Raw genomic sequence first — 21,353 nt, forward strand, 5'->3', positions numbered from 1 at the left:
GCCTGTTTCACTGTAGTCGTCGCCGTTTTTTTTTACACGTTTCCATTACACCACGAAAAACTTCATATATGTACACCGGAACCGGTACTAGTTCGAACTCGAAATATTAAATGGTACATAAATCTGCTGACGATCACTGCTCTCTTTGAAAGCTCGCGTTTCGAACTATTTGAACATACAAGTATCGATATCTATGCAGTGTTGAAAAACTTTAGTTCTGTTCACAAAAGAACAAGCTCCCAGCTAGAATTCAAATATTGACTAATAAAACAATTTTATATACACTTAAAATAAAGAAAATCTTGGGGTCTATATTTGATTTACATTATTAGAAAGAAGCTTATGCGTGTATTGTGTTGTTTCGCTCATGGTAGATACTGCTAAGTGATGACCGTATGAAGGCGTCACCACTCTCCACGAAACCGTCCATATGTGTCCATAAGAACCAGAATGTGAGGGTGAAGAACAGCACCTTGCTGACACAGTCCAGGATGTAGAGGCGCCGTAACACTTTGCGGGCATACGGGAGAGTGGACGGGCTCTCTCTTAGAATGTAGGTGCGCATGCCCATGATGTAGGTGCTGATGTAGGTCTCCCAATTGAGCTGGCCCACAGAGGTGTCGAACATTTCCTCGTCTATAGCATTCAGCTGGCTGCTCATCTCCTGAAATTTCTCGTTCTGAAATTCCCAGTCTTTCGTTGTGTAGTACTGCAGTAGCTTCAGACCCATCGACACCTTGCGCTGCACATTCACCAAGCTGCAAAAAGGTAATGCTTGAAATGATAGTGGATTTATGGAGTCAGTAACTTACAAGGGCTTCTGGCCAGAGATCAGCATCAAAAAGTCAATAAAATAGGCAGGAAGATAGTGAAAGAATATCACGCAGAACAAGTGATGGTAATAGTTCTTCTTGATGGATCCTCCGGGATACCACAGGGAGAAGCTTAGCGGAGTCTCGTAGAAGAAGCGACGACCCGTCTCAATGCTGTCGCCCCACGAGGTCAGGGCCTTTTTGGAGATGCATAGGTTGCAGAACTGCACCTCGTTTCGTTTGCTGGGCGCCTTCTCCTGGCTGCTAGCCTTGGCGCGCTGATAGCCACACAAGATCAACCCGTTGATGGCCTTGTCTACAGGTATCACTGTGGAGGAGTACAGCGGATTGCAGTGCATCGATCGTATCACACCTCGGGCGGCACCAATCATCAGGCCAGTGGGTCCGGTGACGCCCTCAATCCATCCTGGCAGTGGTTCGCTAATGGCCGCCGTTACTGCAAAGGCAATGGAGCATGCACAATTTAATAAAGCAATTAACAGAGGCAGACTGGCTGATCATCTGGAAACGTACCAATGGAGGGCCGTGTGATGATAATGGGCAGTTTGGTGTTGTATCTGCAAATTAGATCTTCGGACAGGGCCTTGCTGTAAGCGTACGTGTTGGGCAAGCCATTTAGTAATCTAGAAAGCAAAGTAAATCGAGGCAATTTGTTCATAAAATGGCAGGCAGACAGAGCAGTTCGATTGCAATCCTTGCAGGAGGAAATGCTTATCATTTTGCAATTATTTTTCTTTTCAATCTTCGTTCTGTTACAGAAGAGCTGCTACTTACTTTGGTGTTATTTCCGCCAGAGCAGCATCATCCATTGTTTCCACCATTTCAATGATGGAGAAGGGATTCTGTGGCGCTGGATAGGCGCGCTCCTCCAGCACACTCTCGTTGCACTGACAGTACGAGGTGGATACATGCACCAGTGACTGCAGATTGCTCATCTTTTCGGCCAGACGCAGCACCTTCAGGGTGCCGACCACGTTCATCATCACCATGGGCCGCAGCGGCTGGTCGAAGCGCACATTGGCCGCACAGTGGAACACAATCTCCACATTGGAGGCGAGTGTGTTGATGTCATTGGCGCTCAGGCCAAGGTCCGGCTCGAGCAGATCGCCCTTTACCACGCGCACCTTGTCCACGATGTCGGGATTCTTCTCCAGCAGCTTGCTAAAACTCTGCAATGATTAAAAACATGCACATGTACTCGTATTGGTAGAGGGGAAGCAGACCCTCAGCCATTAATTAAGTGTCATGGCGTTGGAATTGCAATGTGGAGTTTGCAGTTGGGTCTCTTGGCTGGTTTTGGGCAACTGTCCGACTGCTTAGAATCATGGTCTAATGGACCATGTCGGCGGTTGAAGCGCCGGCCCGGCGTAACAGCAATTAAAAGTCATTGTAATTTCGGATTTTTTCAAGCAATAATGATCACCTTGACTTATAAACGCCATGGATGTGGCTATGGCTATGTCACTGTCTCTGTCTCTGTCTCTGTACCTTTAAATGTCTATGAGTCGGTCGCTTTGTTGGCACCCAGTATTTCTGTGTACTTCAAGTGCTGCGATAATTTGGTAATAACACTTTGGGGGAGTCGGCGTTTCGTCGAAGTTTTCCCTCAAATGGAGGGCAAACGAAATATTAGTTCAGCTGCGGTGGTTACAGTTATGGCACATAATTATATAGAACTTATTTTTAATAACTTCATGTAATATTTTCCTCTTTCAACTGCTTTGCAGCCCAAAAACCCATTATACCAGTACGTTGGGAGCTGTAAAGCAGTTTAAAGAGGAAATTATGGCAATGATAAGGCACAAGGTCGGTGGATGGATGGGATAAGCTATGCTATAGGGTGGGATATACGTATAATTATGCATCATCTATAATAATAGGGCTATGAAGCTGAAGCCACAACAATTCAGTTGCCACCCGGTGATTATTGTATCAATAAGAAAGATTAAACATGCTGTAATATTATACAAAATATCACTTTTAAAGAAATGCAGTATTCGTAGGAAGCTCAGATAAGTTTTCACCTTCTCTACACATTTTTGGAGGAATAGACTTTACAATTAACCACATAAAATATGCCAAAAAAGAGTCAATAACATGAGTTTTTTATGTAATTACATTACCATTGTTAATTATTGCTTTTGCCTCGTTAAATTTCAATCGTGATACCGGTAATTATTTGTAAATAAATGGCTGAAATTTCCCCCGGAAAATAAAAGTCTTCATTTGCGGTTAGTGCTCGTATCGATATGGGAAGGAATGCCGCCCACAGATTAATATTATTATAGTTCCTTATTAGTGGGAATTACATGTTGTACGAGTACGTATGATACATCTAAGTAGTTGGAGTCACTCAGCCGGAAGAAGAATTTGTAGGGCTCTACGTACAATAATTACTCATAGCTCAAGTGATTCTCTTGGAAAAGCCGCTAATAAGAGAGTGCCTTTGATTAGCAGTTATTTACGAGCCATAAATAATACATTTAACAACACTTAATAATGGATACGATGGGGATTACGATTAGGATTAGGGGCCTTACCACACACTTGAAGTATTGCTCCTTCCGCACGCTGGGATCCAGACCCTTCTTGGTGCGGATCAGCAGATAGATGACATTCAGATCCCCACAGCTGCGCAGGAGCTTCTCCACCAGAACTTTACCCATAAATCCGGTGGCTCCAGTGATGAGGATCGTTTTGTTGGCATAGAACTTGGCAATCTCCGACTCGCCACTACCGGCATTGCTTCGCAGTATTTCCATGGCTACGTGATCGCTATGGATTCCGGATGATCTGTGACCAAAGGAAGTTTGCTATGAGTTGACATTACAAGTTTCAAGATCGACTTGCCCCCGCTCGAGTGGTTGGCCGTTTTGTTTGTCTAACCTACTCCGGCGACATATTCTATTTCAATGTCACCGACGCTGATGAAATACGATCGGATCGGTAGCAGTAGCAGTGGCAGAAACACGTCAAATGGTCAATGGCCAACAGCCAAGAGTGTATGTTGACCAACTGAATGTAATTGGCGTGGCCAATTGGGATTTTTCTACGAACCCCGGGTTCGTAGTCTCTATTTGCCCTCGCACCTCTTGGATGCTCGTATCATCTGTTTAGGCTGTTGGTAAATACAGCCATAGCTTTAAAGACCTGTTAGCGGTCCATCCATTTGTCGGTGCCCCTGTTTGTTTGTTAACAATATTCATTATAGGTACTATTTTCTTTTTTGGTAAAGTGTCGAGTCTGTTTGTTTATTTCTTTTAGTTTGCATTAAGATCTTAAGCAATCCAAGAGTGGGCGCGGGGGCGAGCAATTAGCCATTTGGGTCAGAGTTTACTCTTTTCTGTGTCTTTAAAATGCATTAAATGCGTCTGCTTTTCACTCTCGTTTTATAGCCGCTGTAATGTTATTTTTTATGCAGGAAGTGTTTATATATCTTTAATAAACAAATGCAGAAATTATGCAAGTATTTCTTTAATTGGAGGTATTCCCATGAGTTTCCAACTCCACGGGGAGTTTTGATTTGTGTAGAAGGAAGGTATCTCCATGGGGATTTTGATCTTATTACAAATGAAGGAAACTCAATGGGGATTCGATATATTTTTAAGAAAGGAAACTCCCTGGGGATCTTGTTATACTCAATAAAGGTATTTCCTGTCTTTCGCAATTACTTTTCAATGTGTCTTAATAAGGCAACAGGTTTTGTAATCATGCGAAAATATATTTGTATACAGCTTACAAAAGTAGCCACAGAATTGAAATTGCAAAGCAAAAGCATTGGAATGAAAATCTACAGAAAAAAGTTTATCTTTTTCGAAAAATATATGATAATATATTGCGATTGCCATTTGCATAAATCATTCTAAAAAGTAGGTCAGATTCTGCAATAGAGGAAATATATTCCTTTCAAATAAGTATTATTCCGTAGCATGTTTGATTCATGGATAAAACACCGGGATTTCCTTTGCATTTTCGCACACATCTCCCCTCTTTTTTGCAGAGCAAACAAAAGACTTAAGGCACAAACTTTGCATTCAGTCACTGGGGTTCCTGCCTCCATTCTGGGGGCATTGCATTCATTTCCAGCCATAAATTTACTATTGTTTAAAGTAGTTGCCACACACACACAAACATACGACTGTGGAGATGTAGACAATGATCATGTCACACGACGCCTCCCGAAATGGATTTTCTGTTCACGTAACTGCCACTCATGTGTGGCACGCAAATTTAGACATTGCACAGTTGTGTTTCTTTGAATTGTTTTATGTATTTTTTGTTGATTTTGTTGTTTGTAAATTGTAAAGCCAAACACACACACACACACTCGATAGAGGAGGAGGATTGGCAGTAGCGATTAGCGCCCTTACGAAAACTCACTTCCAAGGGTTCGGACTTTCGGTTCGGTACGACTCGGCTTAGATTTCCGTAGAGAGGTTTCCGTATCGCGAATTGAATCTGTTGAGTACTCAGCGGCAACTGAATGGGAAGCGGGCAATTGGCTCGAAGTTATACTCGGCTCAAAGGAAACTCGACCGCTCGCGCCGTCAGCGTCTCAGCCAACGCCAACGCCAATGCACACACACCCATACAGTCGATAGCTTTAACAGTTAACACAGATACGAATGTCAGCAGCAGTGGAGCCCTCTGTTCAGGCAGGTGTCTTTCGGCTGTTTTTCCGGGTAGAGTGTGCCGAAAACACCGTAAGATGATCTTGCCCTCCAACAGAGAGACCAGGCCCATAAAAACCTAAAGACGAAACTCGGCCAGTACGGGCGGTAAGAGTACGAGTACGGGCCCGATTATTACACTTAAATTGTAACCAATTTAACGGCACGTAAAAACTAAAAGCAGTCTCGGTGTCGCGCTCTGGGCAAGGGCAATGCTGCTGGCAACCTGGCAACCCTACGTCCGAGAAAGATTCAAAACAGAAATTCCCCAAAACCAACCCCCACCACCAAGAAGATGTGGAAAAAAAGGACAGACTCAAGAGACGAAGTCGGACCAAACCAAGGCCAGCCACTTGATGGAGAGACTCTTTTATGCGGTGGCCCTAAAAAACTGCATGTCATCCATGGAAACGAAACAGTTGCATTTAGCACGACAGATGTATATACATACATATGTGTATGTGTGTATAGAGGTGCAACCCATACATTGAACAATACAAACACAGATTTGGATGCATTCATGCAATTTTTGGATGCAGAAAAGATATGTTACCCTTTACGAGTAGGACATTGGGGTATGTTGGTCAGGAGCGGAGATATGTCACGGGCTGCAATATACTCTTACATATTCTGAAACGAAGGATCGCAAGATGAGGTGTATTCATGTTGAGATACGGGAATTGATTACAAACAAAAATAAATATGTATATTTTTCCACTGAACTTCGATACAGACATATCAGAACCTTTCTATTAGTCCAATAGATACAACAGTGATCAAAAGTGGTATAAGTTATTGCCACAATCCCAAAGTACAATTAACACCACAAGAATAAAGATATGACTTTAAAATGATGTACTATTTAGGCTATCTGATTGTGAATACTTTTAATATCTACAAATAATTACAACAGATATTGCAGTAGCAATGCTGCTGTAGTTTAAAAAAGAAAGCCCCAACAAGAGTCATCTGTTAGTCGCAATACTGCAGCACAGTGCTCCTACTTGTTTGCTTTGGGAACCTGATCCACGGCTGCAAGTCGATAATAGCCAGGCAAAAAGCTGACCCGTCTGGTTGGTTAGTTACTCACCCGGAATGAGGGGTACAAGCGGCAGAGTTACAGCTGTGGTAATGGACGGGAGATGGCAGGCAGGCTGTCGCATGCAATCAGGCCGCAGGATCGCCTGGGATTTCACAATCATCGGGCCGCCACTCCCCGACCCGACTGACTATACAGAAAAAAAAACTCCAGCGAATACAAAGTATAATGGTCACGATGACGACCTTGAATCATCTTCTGATTCAGCAACGTGTCCGTTACGTTTTCCTTTTCGTTTGGTGCTCTAAGAGCATTGCGGTTAATAACAGGCTTCTCTGGCTCATCAACAACATCATCATAATCAACAGCAACCAAAATCAAGAGCAGCTTCCCAGTCCATCCCAGTCACAGGTTCAGTTTCAGTTTCATTTCCCTTTCCTTTGATGACATAATTTGTTTTGGCAGCTCCGAACAAAACCAAACAACAGCTTTCGGTCGGCCACTGGACCCCTGGATCCCAATTCGTGGTTCCACTCTAATTGATTCTGTAGACGTCAGATTGGAGGGAACTATTACTTGGCACTGGCCCGCAAATTGCTGCTGAAAGGGAACTTCCTCCTCCCATGTTCTATTTTGGGTGGCGTTTGGTTGATGCGGAAAAGATGGAGTTGCGAGCAACGACCCCTTGCGAAGGTCTTCTTTGGCACTCTTACCGGATTGCTTCGGATTTTTCTCTATCTATATTCGACAAAGATTCCATTTAAAGTGTTAGATTTCTTCAGGGTGTTCTCTGTGTACGCCAGAGGAGTCATGTTCATTTAATTTGGGATTCCCTTGGGTGGCACAAAAAGAAGCTAAAAAGATTCCACACATGTTTCTGTCTGGGCTTTTCCGGGTTCTTTCATGAGTCATTTGTGAATCCGTTCCTATGCTCCAGCTCTTCGTTCTCTTGCCCTTCTATTCTCCGATTTATTTCAATTTTTCCTCAAGTTCCATTTTAAATTCTGTGTACTAGATTCTAATGATGCGGGACTCCAAAAGACTCCTACAAATGATGATTCTTTTGCGGCTGTAATTTGACTCTCCACTGCCACTCCTCCTCTCACCATGAAGCGATGAGTAATCATGCAATTATAAACTGGTTGCCTTTACATTCAACTCGGAATTCATTATATTATGCAATTTTCTGTGCAATTGATTGCTTGGAGCTGGGGGGCTGGATCAAACGCTGAAGTTAGAGTCTCCCGACTGGCCGAAATGGGTTTCCTGAGAGTTACGGCCTCTATAAAACAAGCCTCTGTGCTAAATCGGGATCAAGTGAATTACCCCATAAATCAAACATAATTGCAAAAATTCTTTTAGCTTCTGTTGCGGGTAAATATTTATTGTGTATTCGCCAATCGATTAACAGCTAAGTAGAACACATTAAGGTTTGACCCGAGTCAACAGACCAGGCTATGGAAACAGAATTCTTTTCAGATGCTGCATATACAAACAGGGCGGATCAGCGCTATAAGCCTGTACAGAGAGAACATCTAACTATTCTAAAATCTGTTGGACATTGCCCTCACATATCTTTAGCAGGTTTCCTCTCCGGAGAACTATCCAAATTCTAAGTATTGTGTGAACCATGGATCTACGGAATAGATCTACTCTTGAGGGAACTCTTGAAATTCTCATTACCATTGCTTCCAAGGAGCTCTGACAACTATGTGTTGCAATCGCGAAACGCACTGTATGTGTTTGCTTTTCGCAGTTTGGTCGCTTATGCAGTTTCCATTTGTTCTGTCGTGTTGATGTTTACGCATATCACTACGCAATATTGTCCAGGTCGGGTCTGTGTCTGTGTGTCGGGGGGTTTTGATCCGGAGACCGGTCCGTAGCGTGGGCTCGGCCGTAGATAGGCGTAGATAGCCGTAGATGTATGTAAAATTCCATTCCATTTTTTCCATTCCTATATTTTCCATTCAAAACAAGTCGACAGCTTTGTCTACTGACGTGCAAGTAAAAAATATGCATTTAATTAGCTGCAACAGCTCCAGGCAATTCCTAAACCGCTTCTCGCTGTGGTCCCCCTTCTGGATGCCGCTGGATTCCCCTCTCTGGCTGGCCCTGCTCCAGCTGCAAGTGTCACAATTATTTTATTTATCATTAATGACAATGTCTTTCTATAATTGTAGAGGCCCTCAACGAATCAACACCAACAATTGGATTGGAGAGGGCGATTCCTGAATCTCCTCTATTTTGCCATTTCTATAAATCTTGATCTATATAGATCTTATGAAAGGTTATGTGCAGTAGGAAACTGTATCCAAAAGGCATCCCATGGGTGGCTGTCGATAAAAGATTTTCAGTTTATTTACATGCAGCTGCTGGAGCAGGCGGTGTCTCACGGAAGGGGCAGCATGTCGAACGACTCTTTAAGTTGTTAATTGGTGGTGGGATACCCTTTGTCTTATGAAACGATATATCTGGAATATCCGGCAAGAGTTTATAGGGTTTCTGTATCTTATATTTTGTGGTGATTTAATGACACAAGAAATCAAATAAAAGTTGACCTTAAAGTGTGGTAGAACTTACTCCAAGAGTTGCCTTCGGTCTACCCATATACCCCATCTAAGCCGTTGATTACAGGGTACATACGCTACAAACAATTAAATAAAAAATATATACTCTTAATTGGCGTGCGATTGATACCTTTTTAAAAACCAAAGTATTTCAGCCAAGTGTTTCATAAATAATTAATTTTTTTTATATAGATGGAATCCCACAAGGTATCCGGGGGATAAGTGACATTTAATTTGGGTTTCCAGTTAGCGGTTCAGCGTGTTCCGGCCTTGCAAGGCAGGTTCATCGGGGGTCGTTCTCAGCTAAATAGTTTGACAAACTCCATGGAAAACTGGCAATTTACATTAGGTGCGCCTCATACATCAGATGGGCTGGGAATACTGGTGGTTACATGTGTGCCAGGAGTTCAAGGTTGAGTAAGTAAATTGAACCGAACCCAAAAACAAAAGCTAAGCCTGGACTGAAATACTTATACAGAATAGAGGGAAAGCTCTACTGAGCGTCTACTGGAATGGGCGTCATGCAGCAGCGCGCCTCGTACAGCTGGTTGCGTTTCTGCCTGGCATTTTCTAGCCTCAAAAGTGTAAATTCAAAAAATATTCTCTTTAAAAGTAAAATTTGTTTAAAGATTTAATCGATTAAATGAATATTAAGGTCCTTGCAAGATAAGAGTACATATCGGTTCATCGGTCGGGGATATCGAATTTAGTTATAGAATTATGGAGGCTCGACCGGTGGTGTTTAATAGCTGCGACCAAAGAGCGTGTAGAACTTGGGCTTGTTGGTGCAGCCGGGATGGATGCACAAGTCGCTGGCCGCAATGGGGGCTGGCTGGTCGAAGGGTATGCACAGGGATTTGGCACCCATAGAGGGAGCACCGGGCTCGGCCTCCTCGTCCCGGGCACTGTCCGCCTTGATATTGTCCTCGCAGGGTGTCTCGCCGCAGAAGGGCGCCAGCAGCATGTTCTTCTGCTCGAGGAAGACGCAAAAGTCCGTCCAGCTCTTGACGGTCTTCGTGTGGCTTGTAAGATCCGCCTGTGCCTTGGCCAGCATGCTTCCGTGGATGGTCTCGAGGAGAGCGGAGATCTTCTTCTCCACATCGGCTAGGGGTAGGGTGATCTTCTCGCCGGTGTCGCGACGCACGGCCACCAGCTGCTGGGCCTTCAGGTCCTTGGGACCCACCTCGAGGCGCAACGGCACTCCCTTCAGCTCCCAGTGATTGAACTTCCACCCGGGCGAGTAGTTGTCGCGGTAGTCGCCCTCGCAGCGCACTCCTGCACCGACCAGTGTCTGTTCGAGTTTCTTGCAGGCATCCAGCAGCTGAGCACGCTCCTCGTCTGTGGTGTTGACGGTGATGCCGCAGGGCACAACGATCGCCTGGATGCAGGCCACATTGGGAGGCAGCACAAGGCCCTGGTTATCAGCATGCACCATGATCATCACACCGATGGTGCGGGTAGTGATGCCCCAGGAGTTCTGGAAGACATACTTCTTTTGCTGCGTTTCCGGGTCCTCGTAGACGATCTCGAACATCTTGGAGAAGTTCTGGCCCAGATGATGGCTGGTGGCGCCCTGGATGGCTCGGCCCGAAGCAGATATGAAGGCCTCTACGGTGGTGGTATAGTCGCCGCCCGCAAACTTCTCCTTCTCGGTCTTGCGGCCCTTCACCACGGGTATGGCCAGCAGATGCGTGTAGACCAGAGCATACAGATCGAGCATGTCCAGCACCTCCTTGACGGCCTCCTCCTGGCTGGCAAACGCCGTGTGCCCCTCCTGCCAGAGGAACTCGCGTGTACGGAGGAATGGCTGCGGATGCTTGAATTCCCAACGCTACAAGAGAGAAAAGCGATTAAAGATTAGGGGGCTTTTTACTATAGGGAGGTGTCATCCCACTTACCACAACATTGTTCCACTGATTAAGGCGGAGGGGTAGATCTCTGTAGGACTGTATCCACTTGGCGTAGGCGGGATACATCACTGTCTCGGAGGTGGGACGCACGGCAATGGGTTCGGCCAAATCCGAGTCGCCAGATTTCGTGACCCATGCCACTTCGGGGGCAAAGTCCGCAATGTGCGTCTTCTCCTTCTCGAGTACAGCCTTCGACACGAAGATGGGGAAGTAGCACTCCTTGACGCCCAAGCGCGTGATCTCGGCATCAAACCACTGCTTGATGAACTTCCAGATGGCAAAGGACCAGTGGCGCAGGATGTAGCATCCAGACACATCGTAGTACTCGATCATCTCGCCCTTGGTGATCACCTGCGAGTACCAATCGGGCAGATTCTCCTCCTTGGTGGCCTCCAGGCCCAAGCGTGTCTGTTTCTTGGCACCACCAGATGCATCTGCCGCTGGTTCCTTCTTGACAGGCTTGGCCGGCTTCGGTTGCGGCTCCTTGGGCGCCTTTTTCGTAGCTCCACCGCCGCTAGCGCCTCCACGTCCAGCCACGGGGAAGTCCGTGCCGGTGACTTCCTTGTACTTGGCCTTCAGAGCCAGCAGCTTGGCCACTTCCGCCTCCACCACCTCCTTGGATGCCTTGCCTCCCTTCACTGCTCTCACCTTTTCACCCTGGGCATTGATTTCCAGCGTTAGCTGATCCTTGGCTGGGGATGCCATCGCCGTGGGACTGGCTTCCTTTTTCACGACTGCGGGCTCTGCCTTGGTGTCAGGAGTCCAATCTTTGCCGCTCAGCCTCTTGTATTCTCCTTTGAGTGTCAGCAGGGTCTGCACTTCGGGTTCAATGGCGGCCTTCCCTGCCTTTGCCGACTTTAGTTGGCGTATCTTGTCGCCCTGAGCCTGGATCTTCGTCGAAACGGAGGCAATGTCGTTCGCAGAGTCTCCTCCCGTCAGGTCGACTGTAGCCACTGGAGTGGTAGCTGCAGCTGGTGCCACAGTGCCTGGTTTCCAGTCTTGTCCCGTCAGCGACTTGTAATCCGCCTTAAGGGCCAGCAGCAGCTTGACTTCTGGTTCCACCAGTGACTTCTCCGACTTGGCTGCCTTTAGATCGCGAATCTTGTCGCCCTGCTGTGCGATCTTCGTCAGCAATGTGCCCACTGCTGCAGGGGGAGCCGGCTCCGGGAACTTTTCCAGCTTGACTTTGACTGCCGCCGGGGCTGGAGCTGGGGCTGTGGTGCCTGGCTTCCAGTCGGTGCCAGTGGCTGCCTTGTAGTCTGCCTTCAGGCCGAGCAGCGTCTTCACGGCTGCGTCGATGGTGGCCTTATCGGCTTTGGCTGTTTTCAGCTCTCGTACTTTGTCGCCTTGGGACGTGATCTGGGCTAGGATGTTCCCCACCGAATCGTTGCCAGTTGGAGCAGCAGCAGCAGCTTTAGCTGGTGCTGGAGCGGGTGCTACAGTGCCTGGTTTCCAGTCCTGTCCGGTAAGGGATTTGTACTGAGCTTTCAGCTCTAGAAGCACCTTGACAGCAGCCTCAACCTCTGGCTTGGCCGCCTTTTTGCCCTTGAGGTCGCGCACTAGTTCTCCCTGCTTGACTATGCTGGCGTTGACGGATCCCGCGTCGTTGGCATTGGCCGTGGGAGCAGTAGTGGAGGCTGGGGTAGGTGTTTGGCCTGGTTTCCAGTCCTTGCCAGTGGCTGCCTTGTAGTCCGCCTTCAGGCCGAGCAGCTTTTTCACCTCAGCATCGACTTGCTCCTTGGCGGCCTTCTTGGTCTTCAGTTCACGCACCAAATCGCCTTGTTGGCCAATCAGTTTGTCCAGTTCCGCAGCCTTGTCGTTTGAGGCTCCAGCGGATGCAGGGGCAGCAGGAGAGGATGACTTTTTCTGTAAGGTAAGGAATTGTCTTTAGGTTTTACCTTTCACAAGTTTGTTTTGTATTTTGGGTACGTCAGCAAGCGGGAATGGAATGCATTAATGAGGCTCTTTCTTGGCGACGATGCTTCTTCTTCCGACGCGTACGGCGGCTCGTGGCGATCGCATATACCTGTTTACTCCGACAGATGGCGGCACATGAGTGGAGAGTAAATTGGAGATAGAGAGAGAGAGATCGCAAAAGGCAGAGGAAGAGCGACAGGTAGAGCAGGTCGCTCTTTGAATACTCTAACACAGGAATGGATTAAATGAAAGATTTTAACCTAAGACAATCTTTTACATTAGTTTTGCGTGCTATGAGAAACAGACAATGGATCATAATTTATTTCCAATAGTTACTTTTGGATACAGCCAACAGTAAGTTAGATAAAGTAAATCACTTTGAAGATCTTCCTTACTTGGGTTTATGCACATTTGAAAGTCTAATCATATGGGGCTATAATGCGATCATTCCAAAAACTCCCCAATCAAATGTCCTTCGATAACATTCAGTATGAAATTAAGGTAGACCACCATAAATACGTACTTCCCAATAAAGAATTGTTCTCAAAACTATCTATGGGTTGCTATGGGAAGCAGCAAGTATAAAATATACTACTCCTATCCTGCCAATCGAAGAGAAGGGCCCATCTTTTATAGAAGAAAGACAGACCACTGGCCGGAAAAATTATTCTATGACAGAACACTCTTAAGTATGGGCATACAATTCCAATTATACGAAAGAACACAAATTCCCCCATAGAAAGAAATATCTCTTATTCCACCCCTATGTGCAGTACTCACCGTTGTCTTGGCATCCGCAGCATTGACCTTCAGGCCAGAGCTGGGCACATCCTTGGTATGGCCATCGGGAATGGAGAACAGGATGATGGGCGAGGGGACATTGGAGAAAGGACTGGGCGGTGCATAGGCATTATCCACCTTGAAGAAGCCACGACGCTGCAGCTGGATGATGTCGCCCTTTTTGCACTTCTTCAGCTCGGGATCGCCCAGCATGGCGACCTCGTCGCGTGTCTTGTGTCCAATATACTGCTTGAAGTCCTCGTCCTTGCCAAGGACAGCCTTGCTGATGATGTTGTCAAAATAGACACAGAAGGTGGGTGGATAGGCAGCGGGATCGGATTCCACCGCCAACCACGTCAGCTTGAGGGTCTTCTTGAAGTCCTTGTTTTCCAAATTGAGAGCGGCATCCACGGACGTGATGCTGCCGGAGCCATCCTTGTGGACTTTCTTGATTAGCAGATTTCCCCAGTTGATGAAGGTGGCATTCTCGCCCTCCTTCAGGGCTTCGGCATCCACGTAATCGATGTAGATACGTGGGCCAAGGGTCACAGTCTTCTTACCCAGCGCTTCATCCTTGGGATGGACAGGCACTTGGATTTGCTCCACCTTGGCCCCCGCAACATTCACAATCACACGCTTCTCCTGCTCGAGGGCCGTGTAACGGGGAGCAATGGGATCGATCAGTTTCTTGTTGAACGCCCAGATCTTATCCCAATTCATGAACACCACGGACTTGCTGCTGCCCTGGGCAATGATGAACTCCCTGAGGCCCTCGACGGTCAGACCGCGCCGCAGAATTCCACGCACTGTGGGGAAGCGAGGATCATCCCAGCCATCCACCAATCCAGAGTCCACGAACCACGTGAGCTTTCGCTTCGACAGCACCGTGTTGGTCATGTTCAAGCGACTGTATTCCCAGATGTACGGCTTGCGCAGCTTCAGCGCATCGATGAACCAATAAAACTGGTCATCGCGATCGTGGTACTCCATGGTGCGCAGCGTGTGGGTAACATTCTCGATGGCATCGACTATGGGGCAGGCAAAGTCATATGTTGGATAGACCCTGCAAGAGAGAAGTTACCGGTTTTTTAAGTGTGATTCTAGCGAAGATTCTCAAGGAGGATACCCACTTGTATTTGGTGCCTGTCCGTGGATGCGGTTCGTTCTTGCAGCGATAGATGGTGGGATCCCGCATGCAGCCGTTCGGCGAGGACATGTCGATCTTGGCCCGCACGCAACACTTCTGTCCGGCCTCCGAGCCATTGACCATCTCCTGCCACAACGACAGATTCTTCTCCACAGCTGTTATCGGGCGATACAAAGGATTACTAGCCTTCAAGGGATAGTCGGTTCCTCCACTTACAGTTGGATCGATTGGCCGACTCCACGCGCTGTTCGCGCTCCAGCTTCATCTGCTCCGGCGGTGTGTCGTCCACATATGCCTTGCTCTCCTTCAGCAATTGGACGCAGTAGTCCAGCATCAGATCGAAGTAGTTGGAGGTGTGCGTGAAGACATCCGGCTTGATCTGGAGCAGCTCCAGGTCGCCAAGAATGACATTCTCGAACTCGACCGTCTCCTTGGCCGGATTGGTGTCGTCGAAGCGCATGATGAGTGTTCCCTGGAAGGCCAGGGCGTAGTACTGATTGAGCAGCGCCGCCTTGGCGTGTCCGATGTGCAGGTAGCCCGAAGCCTCTGGGGGAAAGCGGACAATAACCTTGCCCATCTCGGCGCCAGGAAGATCCACAAATTTTCCCTCCTGCTTGCGCTCTCCGCCCTTGGCAGGCGTCTGCTCCTTGGAGGCATTAGGACTGCGCTTCACCCGCTTCGCCGAGGAGCGGGCCTCCTCCGGCAGCGACTGCAGCACCTTCTGGATCAGAGGCTGGGCAGTGATCAGGTCATACCAGCGCTGGACGTGCTGGGGGATGCCCTGGGAGGCGAGGAACTCATAGCGCGAGTGCATCTCGTTGAAGAGGGCAAAATCGGCGATGGTCAGCTTGTTGGCCACCAGATAAGTGACCGGCGCAATCGACTTGTCCAGGAAGGACATGGCCCATGAGATGTCGTCTTCGCACGTTAGCGAAAAGGACAGCCAATGGTCGATCTGTGTCCGCTCGATAGCCGTTTCGCCATACAGCTTGTAGTCGGGAGCGGCTCGGGCCAGGGCGCGCAGCACATCGTTGTTGGAGTGGCACACCAGCAGACGGTTGTCCGGGAACTGCAGCGAGGTCTCCTCCTTGCTCCAGACTATCTCCACTGGTACCGTTCCGCTGATAAGATGCGCCGTTGCCAGCCCACCTGCGGATGTTCGCAAATTAATATCGAATCATAAAAAACTGATGCAATAACCCCACGAATCGGGGATAATTTTGTACATAAATAGACTTTGCGGTGCGTTCTGATATAACCTCACAAAGGGCACAGAGGTGGTTTGTGATACTCGATACGGCTTGGAAAAAACTTACTTATAGGCGGATTGTTGATGTTTGCTTTGAGCTTTATTGACATATTCGCTTGCAAATTAAATTCGATTGATGAAATTCCACGGCTTAAAAACGGCACGAGTACGGCCAGCTGCTAACGTACACACAATAGGGATGGACAATATTGCAAGTGGCAACTAGACCCAGGGCTGATTTATATATATTTATATATATATTTATAATCTTGTTTTAGTCCAAATTCAATAAATGGGAGTACTTAAAATCTTGTAGAGAATTTATTCACCATTGGGACAAAACTACGCGGGTAGTTAGCCAGAAATATTCAACGGAATATTAAATTTGCTTCACATTGCTAAAACCTTGTTTTTAGACACAAATCCCTAAAAAGAGTCCTTAAAAAGAATCAGTTATATGGAAAACTAATTCTCTTATCGGATAAATTTATATGTTCAGGTATGAAAGTCTTAGCTAGCTAGGAAAATCAAAATCGAGCTATAATCCTTGACGGAGAATGATTAGCCCATTGTAGACAAGGAGGTATTTAAATATTCCACCAAAATTCTAAAATAATGAAAATTGAATTGTTTTAGCGTAGTTTTATTTAGTTCATGGGATAGATGGAATGCATATACAAGAAGAACTTACAATCAGTAATATATTTCGCCATTTACCTCAAGTCGTTGACCTGTTTAAAAAGAGGGGGCTTAAGTGGACTAAGTTCGTTTTCTTATCGGTATATTTACGGTATATTTCTGCGGGTCGGACGGTATATTGATAAGGCCAGGTACACAGTGTGCATGAAAAAATACCATTTTCCTGTTAAATTTTAAGAGAAAAGTGGCCGCATATATAAACACACAAAGGCCTAGCCCCAAAGAATGGTAAGGTTAATAGAAATATAGCGTACAGTACATAAAGGATTTGAAAGAGAAATCTTTGGTTTTCGTGTTGTGTTTCTGGTGTTGATGTTGGCTCATTTGTGGCTCAGTGTGTGTGTGTGTGTGTGTGTGTGTGTGGGCCTGATGACTGTGTCAGTGGGAAAAATTGTGGCTTAAAGTATATACAAAATTAATGACTTCTGTAGCAAATCGATGATAATCCTCCTCCCCTTCGCTGTAGATGCTTTTCATGCTGCTGTTCAGTCGGCAGGGCAAGCTACGGCTGCAGAAGTGGTACATGGCCTATCCAGATAAGGTGAAAAAGAAGATCACCCGCGAGTTAGTGACCACGATACTGGCTCGCAAGCCCAAGATGTGCTCGTTCCTGGAGTGGAAGGACTGCAAAATCGTATACAAGAGGTGCGACAATGGGATTCCCTTCTCCAAAGGCATCTCTGACTGATCCTTCTATTTTTATTTTTTGTACAGATATGCCAGCTTGTACTTCTGTTGCGCCATCGAGCAGAACGACAATGAGTTGCTGACCCTAGAGATCATCCATCGCTATGTGGAGCTGCTGGATAAGTACTTTGGCAGCGTAAGTGCCATTTTTAGAGACCGGCCATCAAAGAAGCACTAAAATTTGGTTGATTTTCTCATAGGTTTGCGAGCTGGACATCATATTCAACTTCGAGAAGGCGTATTTCATTCTCGATGAGCTGCTAATTGGCGGCGAGATCCAGGAGACATCGAAGAAGAATGTACTTAAAGCGATTGCCTCACAGGATCTGCTACAAGAGGTCAGTACACCCGAGACATATGATCTGTAATGCCTAGCGGTTGTGTCGAATCTATATATACATATGTATATATGTATATCTATATACTATATATATGCCGGATATTGTTAATTGTTTTACATATTTATCGATTCGCTGGTTTTTAGTTTCGTTATCTTGTTAGTGTTTGTTTCCATCTATATTTACTATAAATGCCTTTATATGCCATTCATTTCCTAAAAGCCTGTTGCAATCCCGAACCGAATCATTATATTACCTCATATATGCATTTCATGGTTCTCTATCTCTCTGTCTTCTTATTTACTATTACTTACTTTTGTTTCTTTTGTTTCTCTAATTTGTGCAATCGAAACTAATATCTTAATACACGTCTGTACACAAAAACCAAATCTAACCAACAATCGCAAGAAGCAAGAAGAGTTCTTTTACTCGCTGCAATAGTCCTAAGATACGATTCCGTCTGTGTGTGTTGTTCATTTTTGTTAATAACTAGATCCTAAACATTGAAGATATTGTAAAGCACACACAAGTTGTAAACGCCTCGAAAATTGATTGCATGCCTCAGTTGCGTGCCACAGACTTGCCCTCCGCCGAAAACGAAACGAATTGTGAGAATTTTTCAAGAGTTATTTATACAGTATTGAACTTGCCATAGATATCGCTAAACTATTGTACGTACAACCTAAAAGCCAACGTAGTTCCGTCCACAATTGATTGCCATTTACCTACCTACCTACCGATTAGCGGATTAGCGGATTACCGGATTGATCTGTAGTCAATTTTGTGTTTTTGTTAGCTATAAGAATATCATAATTCTAACGTTGTAGTTTGGATTGTTTTGCATGATCTTTGGTAGTTTGACAGTTTCCTATACTAACTAGACATACCGTACATCCAATAATTTTTGTATACATATAAGCCATATAAGTGTGTAACCATTATACCCTTTCTCTTGTTATTATTAACGCTTTCCCTACCCGCCACTGCATAAATCGATGTAACACCACCACCAACCAACCAACAAACCAACAACAATCGCAGGACTTCAATGAGTATCTGAACTAGATGAAAACCCCATACCATACCCAAAAAAAAAAAACAAGTGTAATCTCTCTATGTAAAATATGTACTTTGTCGTAGAGCCCCTGCCACAGGGAGCCCCACCCCCAAAAGGGTTGTGTAGTGGAGTGTCTAGGTCAGATCAGTCGAGCTGTATATATACATATATGTGTGCAACATATGCAACGCTTCTTTCCCCTCTCTGGCCAAAATCCCTGCGCTGTGATGTTCCGTGTTCTCTTGCATCGCCCACTCACCATTCGCTCACTCACAAATGTGCCGTGAAAATCGGGAAAAAAACAACAAACAACATACATATACCACCACTCACAGTACACATCTGATACTACCACTGAAACTACATACTACTGCTACTACTATTTCTTCCATCTACTCTTCTCGTTCTTATTGTTCTCTCTATTCTGTGTACTCCAGGACGAAGCCGTTGAGGGCACTTTAAGAGATATTGGACTACTCTAAAAGACAAATTCCGTAGAATCCATGTAGTTGATATTTAAACAAACAAACACAACCCACACGAAAGCACACACGAACAGCAATCCTCTGAACACACACATGCACACAGCACTCTTTTGACACTTGCCCCACCATTGCTCCTCGATGTGTATGTGTATATGTGTGTGTTGTGAGTTGGGGCTGTTGTACAGTACTGAAACCCTGAAGCAGATGAAGAGGGAGGCAGCAAGGGAGGCTCCAAAGCAATAAAATCCAACAGAGACAAACAAAACCAAGTATAAATGATAGTTATTCCCACGGCAAATACATTGGCACACGGTTCCTACACATCTATTGGTTGATTCTATCGATAAGACACACACACACGCACACACGCATATACATATGTAGATCCTACAGCAGGCAAAAAGTTCATGCAAAACACCTCAAACTCAAAACTCACGTAGAGCCAGCCATCCAAGGTTACCTACCGATCGATCATTAAACTCAATCCAGCAATTGAATTAATATTCCTCGTCTACTATATATACATACATGAAAGATCATTCCAAATCAGTCATCAAATGGGCAATAATTAAATATTAGAGAGGGGATATATGCAATACTATTTTTACCATAGAAAAAAGTAAGCTTTAATGTGGAACATGAAAAATATATAATTGAAACAAAGAAATTAAATAAAAAGAATGTAATATTCATCCTTTAGTGCTAACTGAATAAACTATAGTCTATATACAATATATATATGTATCTACAATATATGGTATCTGTTTATGTATGTGTGTTGTACGTTTTAGCCAAATTTTCTGTGTTTTTGTAAAACTTAAAATAAAAAACAAAAGTATTTTTCCAAAAGATAAAAGTACTCGTATACCACTATGTCTATTATGATGAATGGATAATGGTAAGAACTTTGAGCTGCCGATCCAGAGTCTTTAGTATATTATTTTATATGTATCGTATGTCATTTTTTTAAGTATTCCTTTTGATTGAATTGATGTTTTTGCTGTTGTGTCACACTGACTGCTCTCTGACCTTGACTCTCCACTGTTCTCCACTGTGTTTCTCTCTCTGTTTCACTCTATTATTCTCTCTATGTCTAGGCTTAGTGCACCCTTTTGGTGTCGTCCTGTTGTTTTAGTTCTTAATCTTTCTTTCATAGCATATTTTTGTGGGCTAGCCAACAGTATCGATGCTTTTATGATTTGATTTCTAAGTACATCTCCCCGCTTCAGCAAAAACCGAACCAAAGCCAAAACTGAAGTAAAGCCTTCTCCCTTTTACAGGATGAGACCCCGCAGAGTTTCTTCGATGATCATGGCCTGGGATAAGTTGGCAGGTCCATCAAAATATAACAGTACTTATTTTGCCTTAAAATGTATGCGTGTATATGTATTCAAATCTAAACTTAAAAGTCCGTCAGTTTTTTATAGATTATACTCCCTATATCGCTTGGCAAATACAATTTGCAAAAGTACATTTTACACCCCTACCCCAATAAAAACACACACACACATTCATACTTTTAAAGAATAACTTAAAGGATAAGCAACGCAAAGCAAAGCGAAATAAAAAGAATAATCGACGGTGTGCTCAACTCTAGAGATATAAGATAAATCTGATGAAAAGACACCCTATACAAAATACACCACATCCCATATACCAACTACATATATATCCAAAAGTAAATAATCAAATAAAAGTCGTATCGAGTGTAACTGTTTCCCTGAGTTTGGATTTTTTTCCCCCGCAGCAATATGGCCACACTCTTGGGGGTGGTGGGAGTGGGGTTGGAGCCAACCTCTAACAAGTTGGCAGCACCGGCAGCAGCCAACAAATTGTTGATTACATTTGTATTCTCTCTCTCTCTCTCTCTCTCTCAGCACACGAAGCTAGTGGGAGAGAGCTGTGGGAGCGGGAGAGACACTTAACATTAGAATTGGATTCAGTAGAGGTGATTCCTATCCCAGGGTACATAAAA

The 21,353-nt window shown here is 45.1% G+C and overlaps 3 protein-coding genes across 7 annotated transcripts; 1 reads left to right on the forward strand and 2 right to left on the reverse strand.

Moving 5' to 3' along the window:
* Positions 1–280: 280 nt before the first annotated feature.
* LOC4801743 (putative fatty acyl-CoA reductase CG5065) lies at positions 281–5,333 on the reverse strand. Its single transcript, XM_001358749.4, has 6 exons — positions 5,214–5,333; positions 3,374–3,626; positions 1,608–2,002; positions 1,347–1,456; positions 813–1,269; positions 281–758 (listed from the first exon to the last, which is right to left on the reverse strand). The coding sequence occupies exons 2-6, from the start codon at positions 3,593–3,595 to the stop codon at positions 341–343; spliced, it is 1,602 nt and encodes a 533-aa protein (XP_001358786.3). The 5' UTR covers positions 3,596–3,626; positions 5,214–5,333; the 3' UTR covers positions 281–340.
* Positions 5,334–9,714: 4,381 nt separating this feature from the next.
* GluProRS (Glutamyl-prolyl-tRNA synthetase) lies at positions 9,715–16,331 on the reverse strand. Its single transcript, XM_001358750.4, has 6 exons — positions 16,180–16,331; positions 15,080–16,012; positions 14,847–15,018; positions 13,717–14,779; positions 11,008–12,885; positions 9,715–10,940 (listed from the first exon to the last, which is right to left on the reverse strand). Exons 1-6 carry the CDS (start codon positions 16,220–16,222, stop codon positions 9,852–9,854), a joined length of 5,178 nt encoding a protein of 1,725 aa, XP_001358787.2. The 5' UTR covers positions 16,223–16,331; the 3' UTR covers positions 9,715–9,851.
* A 572-nt stretch (positions 16,332–16,903) lies between these two features.
* Positions 16,904–20,892, forward strand: AP-1sigma (AP-1 complex subunit sigma-2). Of its 5 annotated transcripts, none has more exons than XM_001358751.4 (5): positions 16,904–17,039; positions 17,278–17,456; positions 17,526–17,634; positions 17,699–17,836; positions 20,659–20,892. In XM_001358751.4, exons 1-5 carry the CDS (start codon positions 17,037–17,039, stop codon positions 20,701–20,703), a joined length of 474 nt encoding a protein of 157 aa, XP_001358788.2. In that variant the 5' UTR covers positions 16,904–17,036; the 3' UTR covers positions 20,704–20,892. The 5 variants fall into 5 exon arrangements, with proteins under 5 accessions (XP_001358788.2, XP_015037376.1, XP_015037377.1 ...); XM_015181890.2 differs by lacking the exon at positions 20,659–20,892 and adding an exon at positions 19,331–20,131; XM_015181891.2 differs by lacking the exon at positions 20,659–20,892 and adding an exon at positions 18,878–20,070.
* Positions 20,893–21,353: the final 461 nt, after the last annotated feature.

Source organism: Drosophila pseudoobscura, chromosome 2, assembly GCF_009870125.1.
Source record: "Drosophila pseudoobscura strain MV-25-SWS-2005 chromosome 2, UCI_Dpse_MV25, whole genome shotgun sequence".
Taxonomy (NCBI): Eukaryota; Metazoa; Arthropoda; class Insecta; order Diptera; family Drosophilidae; genus Drosophila; species Drosophila pseudoobscura.